The sequence below is a fragment of the Sinocyclocheilus anshuiensis genome, unplaced genomic scaffold, assembly GCF_001515605.1.
Source record: "Sinocyclocheilus anshuiensis isolate Anshui unplaced genomic scaffold, SAMN03320099.WGS_v1.1 scaffold702, whole genome shotgun sequence".
Taxonomy (NCBI): Eukaryota; Metazoa; Chordata; class Actinopteri; order Cypriniformes; family Cyprinidae; genus Sinocyclocheilus; species Sinocyclocheilus anshuiensis.
The window spans coordinates 2336354-2341960 of record NW_015548184.1 but is presented as its reverse complement, the minus strand read 5'-3'; the positions used below and the strand labels follow the sequence as shown (position 1 = coordinate 2341960).

Genomic DNA, 5607 nt, shown 5'->3' with positions numbered 1-5607 from the left:
CATTCCTTTCTTTTTTAACGACGAAAATAAAATATCTTTGGTCCTTAAAAAACCAAGAAGCAAAACAGAGTTTGATTGAAACCACAGTCTGGCAAAAAAAAACAAAAAACATATAGCTTAGCTTCACAACGCAGAATGCAGCCTTCTTTCCCCATTTACATAACCTGCGAGAGTTTAACTGAATCTATAATCAGTTTAGGAGAAGAAAAAAAAACTTTTTTTTCCCTGCTACATGTGAAAAAGATCTTCATCCACTCTGCAGAACAGAATACGTAAGGATCGGCTCAAATCAGACATACAGCAGTGAACAGTCATTCTATATATGTCACATTTAGCATAAAAACAATTGCTGTTGCTTTGAAAAAGCTCCTCCTAAACGTCCATTTTTGTGTTTGGAAAGAAACAGTTTTTTGCATATCTTGTCACCACATGGGAAGATACGAGGGCTGAACTCAGAGGTCAGTTGCAGGGCAGCCACATCGGATAGGAACTACTGCAGGTGTGCACCAGCGGCTGCACGTGAGCGATGTAGTAGTTACTGAAGTTGATGTCTCGCACGTACGGCGCCGGCTGGTAATAGCATGTGACGTTGGTAACTGTGGGGATGGCGTTCTGTTCAGCCAGCACCCTCAGTGCGAGCATGGAAATAAGATTTAATGTCTGCTGGCGTTCGTGTCCCATCAAGCACACAGTACTCTCATTGACCACGTGGTATAACGTGACCAGACAGTCGTAGCGTTTGTTCTCCATTCCAGCGAAGTGATTCTGCAGGTATGCCTCCAGCTTTCGCTGCTGTTCGCCTATGTCCGGAAAGTCAATGAAGAACCGAGAGCACATGTACCGCTGGAGCGATTTCATCTCCGTTTCCGAAGTCGGCCGAAACCCGCGCACCAAAAGGTGGCAGTATTTTAAAAGCCCGCCACCTCGGATCTCCTCTGGGTTTCTCGTAGCGATGCCCTTGTTGCAAAGATGGCCGATAGCTTCCTCGAAGTCCCCGTACATGCTCTCGCCCAACACCGTCGGGTGAAAGCACTCTGACATGGGCGTCTCTGAACAGCGGTCGAACAGAAGAAGGGAGTCCAAGGCTATCTGGAAGGAGTCCACGCTGAACTCAAATTGGCGCCTGAGAGAGTCCACAAACTTAAGCTCAACATTCTTGCCGGTGTTGTTGGAGAGCGAAATGAGGCTCCAGCGGTCGGTGTCGTTGCAAACCTTCACCAACTTCTGTATGTAAGCCTCCTTCAAAGTAAGTGCTGAGATTCTCTCCTTGCTGATGCCCTCGGGTAGGAAGTCCAGCAGGCTGTCGAGAACCACATCCTTAACCACGCGGAAGGCCTGGTCATCTGACAGCGAAACGCCAAATATCAGGTCCAAGTCCTTGTATCCGAGCCCCGTGTCCTGGTGCAGAACGTGACTGGCAGCCGAGCCGTTCAGCCTCACATCTCGAACAGTGATGCCTCGCTCCTCCAAACGCGCTCGAACCACCTGCAGGTCAGAGATTAGAGTTTTTTTATTTATTGGCCAATATTGGATACGTTTTTACATTTAGATGACATTGGTGTTCATTTAACTCTCACATAAAGTGAATTGTTAAAACTCTAAATTAATATCCATTTATAATCTTGTGATGTCTAAATTCACTCGTAGTATTTAAAATGATCAATTTAATTTTTTAGTGCTTTGATTTTAATTTATTTAGACAAAACCAGTTAGCAGTTATCCAATAAACTAATTTTCAGCTTATGGTATTAATCATAAATTAAATATCAGTAACATACAACCACTGCTTGAACAAGTAAACACTGGCAAACATAATACCACACTAAGCACTTGCTTATCTGAACAATTTGAGGATACTTTGTTCAGCCACCACTGCAATTAGATAATTAGGCTACCTTATTATCTTAAAAGGCTAATAAGACACATCATTTTATTAAGCTGTTGTAGACTCAAAAATGGCTAATGTAACAGATTGCTTGCATTTATTCTTCCTCACACTGTGAACACCTGAGAATCACAGTTGGTTTATAGTCAGTGATCATTAACACATCCATTCACAGTCTTCAGTCACTGTCATTTTAACATTTGTCTCTTTATTGCTGTAATTCAAGCTGTTGTGACATAGAATAATGTCTCCAACTAAACCACACCTGAGAGAATTTGAACCTGCCACATGCACACATTAAACATCATTTACTTTAATTGGTCTATTTTTTTTAAATGTGTTAATCTTTTGTGCTGTGCCTTTATTTGCAAATTGGAAGTCAATATGTACTATGCGCTTAGGAAAAAAAACTCAATTCACCAACTATTAGGTTTAAAATCTTTATTTTACTTTGATTTTTCCACTAGCATCTCCATTATGTTCCCAGTAAATCTTTTCATGCATAAACTTGAGCTGAAGCTCATCATAAAGATCAGTATTAATCTATTTATATGGAATGTGCACTGTAGAGATTGACACATCTGTGCAGTGCATCGACAGCAATGCATTCAGACTTACTTGGGAACATGCAGCACTGTACAGCTGCACAACCTTCTGGAAGGCAGAGCCTTATACAAAACTGCTTCGCTTATGAATATAGATAGAGGCAGTTTTAAGATTTCGTGTCTCTTAAAGACACGAATGTGAAATCAAGAACACATTCATAAATGTCTAATTCAATAAAGGCAGAATTATGGATTTTGGTGCAGACCACATTTTATGCATGCCAAGCAGATTTGTATGCTATTCAAATTGTTGTGCAACCATTCAGAGATTAAAAAGTGCTTAAATCAAACTCATTATCTCTGTCCTGAATGCACGCAACCTTCATTTTCCACAGCTCTGTCGGATTAGTGTCAATCAGATCCCCTACCCTCACTCCTGTCAATCAAATCATTAGCCTTCTATTTTTACACATTAGGTCAGACTGCAGCAATTGACCGAGTGAACGCAGTGAAACTATGCATGACGTGCGTCTGTACACATGCTGAGAACACATTATACAGTTTTACAGGTTTGTTTGCAGCACATTGATTAATGAAACTGCAATTTGGCAGAGTGCAATTTATTAAACCATAAAAGGTGTGATTTATTTAAACAAAAAGTGTATTTACTTGATTTAATAATAGACTATTGTCTGTATTAACATCAATCAATGGTGTTTCAAAAAATATTGCCATTGACAAACAGAAACTCAATGTTTTTTCAGTTTCCACCAAAGGCTTGAGGGCCGAACCGGATCACCTTTCAACGCATGTGAATATTATGATATTAAGATGACGCCAAGTCAGGTTCGCAGTTGCATTCAAAACCTACATTTTATACATCACAGCCGTTATGATGATAATGAAAACAGCCACAAGTCCATGTAATGAGATGGTGCCGTGGCAGATCATTAGGGTTAAGGAAAACGAGGAACAGTGAACGAGCGGCCATCTTTTGTCAATTTTGCAATAGCATGTGGAGGCTGTGTAATAAAACATCAAAGCTGGTTTTTACAGGTTTTCCATTAAATATAATGGGCTTCCTAGTTGGGTTTTATTGACAGGACATTACTATCTGTTCAAACCCAGGCAGATGGAGTATTATGAAACAGAGACTGACCACTCATTACGGTCCAGCAGAACTGGATCAAAGGAAGGGAAACTGTCAGATTCCAAAGTTCATAGTTACTTTGTGTCTTCATATAATTAGAACCAATAGGGGCCATTTTTAGGCCAATTTTTAGGATCTAAGGCATGTCACTGAATAAAGCATTCACAGTATCTGAGAAGACTGAAATAAAAGATAACAGATGTAGATATGACTGACGGACAACTTCCCTCACACTGCTGCCATATGGGATCATATACATGAAACGCTGAAGCTTAAACACATTTTCTGTGAAACTGCAAGAGCATTCTCCCTAAAGCACTTAAAACAAACCCTCTCTTGTTGAGTGAAGCAGTACTGAAGGAAGTGATCTGGAGAAAAGATCAATATCTGCTTGCATGTGTAGATGCAAGCCCACACTGCTTGTGTATGAGAACAAGAATTATTTTCATTGAGAAGGGGACATTGATGCAGGTTATCACTGGACTAGCTCAAGCAGTGTTACATTGCATGGGATTATGGTCGGTAATGAGTCACACTCAAGTGTAGTTTTCGTGAGAACGTCCAAGTCATTAACAACTCTCTTAAATTTGCCAAGTGCACAGTTTTCTGTATCTGCTGGAGGGGCAAAGGCTAAGAATGTTTTGCTTATCCTGGGGTGGTTGAGACATTACACCAATAGTTGGTCAAGCAGTGACAGGTCAAAAATTGAATAACTAAATCAAATTTGAGTAATAATTTTCACATTTATCCCTTAAAATTATACACTTTCATCTGACCAAAGACTTTTAGCTCATTAGAACTTTTTTTTTTTTTACTAGTAAACCAATAATGAATAGCATGTTTTAAATTTCACTAGTACTTTTTCATATCTAGTATTCCTTTGCTACTAGTAACTATTACAGTTACTAATATCATTTCTGTTGCACATTGTTGCCATTTAATTCTGTAAGCATCTGTCATTCTGCTATTAAACATTCACTTCTGACTAGTATGTATTTCAAATTTTTCACTAGTAACTCTTCATTAAGTTCTAGTAGCCTACTTGTAGTCCCCATCGGTATTAGTATCTATTCCAGCTTTACTAGTATGCATAAGACACTATCAATTTCAGTTATTACTAGTTTGAATTAGTTTTTACTTTATAGATCAGATTTAAATGTTACTAGTACACAGTAAACTGAAATACTAGTACTAGTACACTGAAATGCACAATAGTGTTTGATAATGTACATTCATTTAGTACAGGACATCTGTAATAGATAATGGTTACTATTTTAATAGTTACAATAAATAAATGCTATTAAATTAATAGTTAGTAGTAAGTACTGACTGCAGTACATAATAGTCTGAAGCAAATAGATGATACTGACTTGTTACCTTGGGATAGTGCAAGGGTCCTAGTAACTGAATAGATATTAGTCACTACTAGAATACTAAGTACTAACGAAAAATACTAACTGTTAGTGAAACTGAAATAAGAAATGCAGCTCACTTTTGGATTATTTACTAGTGATTACAAAAGTGACATAAAATGATAGCCTACTAGTTTTAAGGAATGCATTTTAAAGCAATCTAGCCATATGTATATCATTATGAAATAGCCACAAAAAAAAAAAGGTCAAATATTATAAAGACGGTTTATAACTAAATGGTGTAGTGCTGAAAGCGTATTCAGTGATGTGCATTCACAATAACCTGAACAATCTGTCGCGGCTGAACCGAAAGCGTCGGGAAGTTTCCACGTCCGTGAACTGGAACCGTCTCGCCAAGAATATAGTCCAAACGTTGCACCTGCTCCCAAGATAACACGCAAAACCGCCGACACTGCTCTGACACATCACCAGAGGACATGGCGATGGAAAGAACAACCAGTTTAAAAAGGCAAAAACTTCTGGTCTACTCCCGCACAGATACCCCTGTCTCTCCAAACAGATGAAGTTCCTACGCAAACTCGTTTGTGAAAAGCTCAGTTATTTCACAGTTGCACTCGTTATCAGCTATATATAAATCGACGCGGTTTGAGCGGT

At 38.9% G+C, this 5607-nt stretch overlaps 1 protein-coding gene across 1 annotated transcript; it reads right to left on the bottom strand.

The window, feature by feature from the left end:
• Positions 1 to 224: 224 nt before the first annotated feature.
• On the bottom strand, positions 225 to 5601 carry LOC107704962 (protein FAM46A-like). Its single transcript, XM_016508048.1, has 2 exons — positions 5276 to 5601; positions 225 to 1485 (listed from the first exon to the last, which is right to left on the bottom strand). The coding sequence occupies exons 1-2, from the start codon at positions 5429 to 5431 to the stop codon at positions 460 to 462; spliced, it is 1182 nt and encodes a 393-aa protein (XP_016363534.1). The 5' UTR covers positions 5432 to 5601; the 3' UTR covers positions 225 to 459.
• Positions 5602 to 5607: the final 6 nt, after the last annotated feature.

Bases quoted from the DNA above. Each gene is read 5' to 3' on its own strand.
- LOC107704962 (XM_016508048.1), bottom strand. From the start codon at position 5,431: ATGTCCTCTGGTGATGTGTCAGAGCAGTGTCGGCGGTTTTGCGTGTTA. The intron at 1,486-5,275 runs GTTATTGTGAAT...TCTGACCTGCAG, and splicing joins AGCCGCGACAGATTGTTCAG to GTGGTTCGAGCGCGTTTGGA.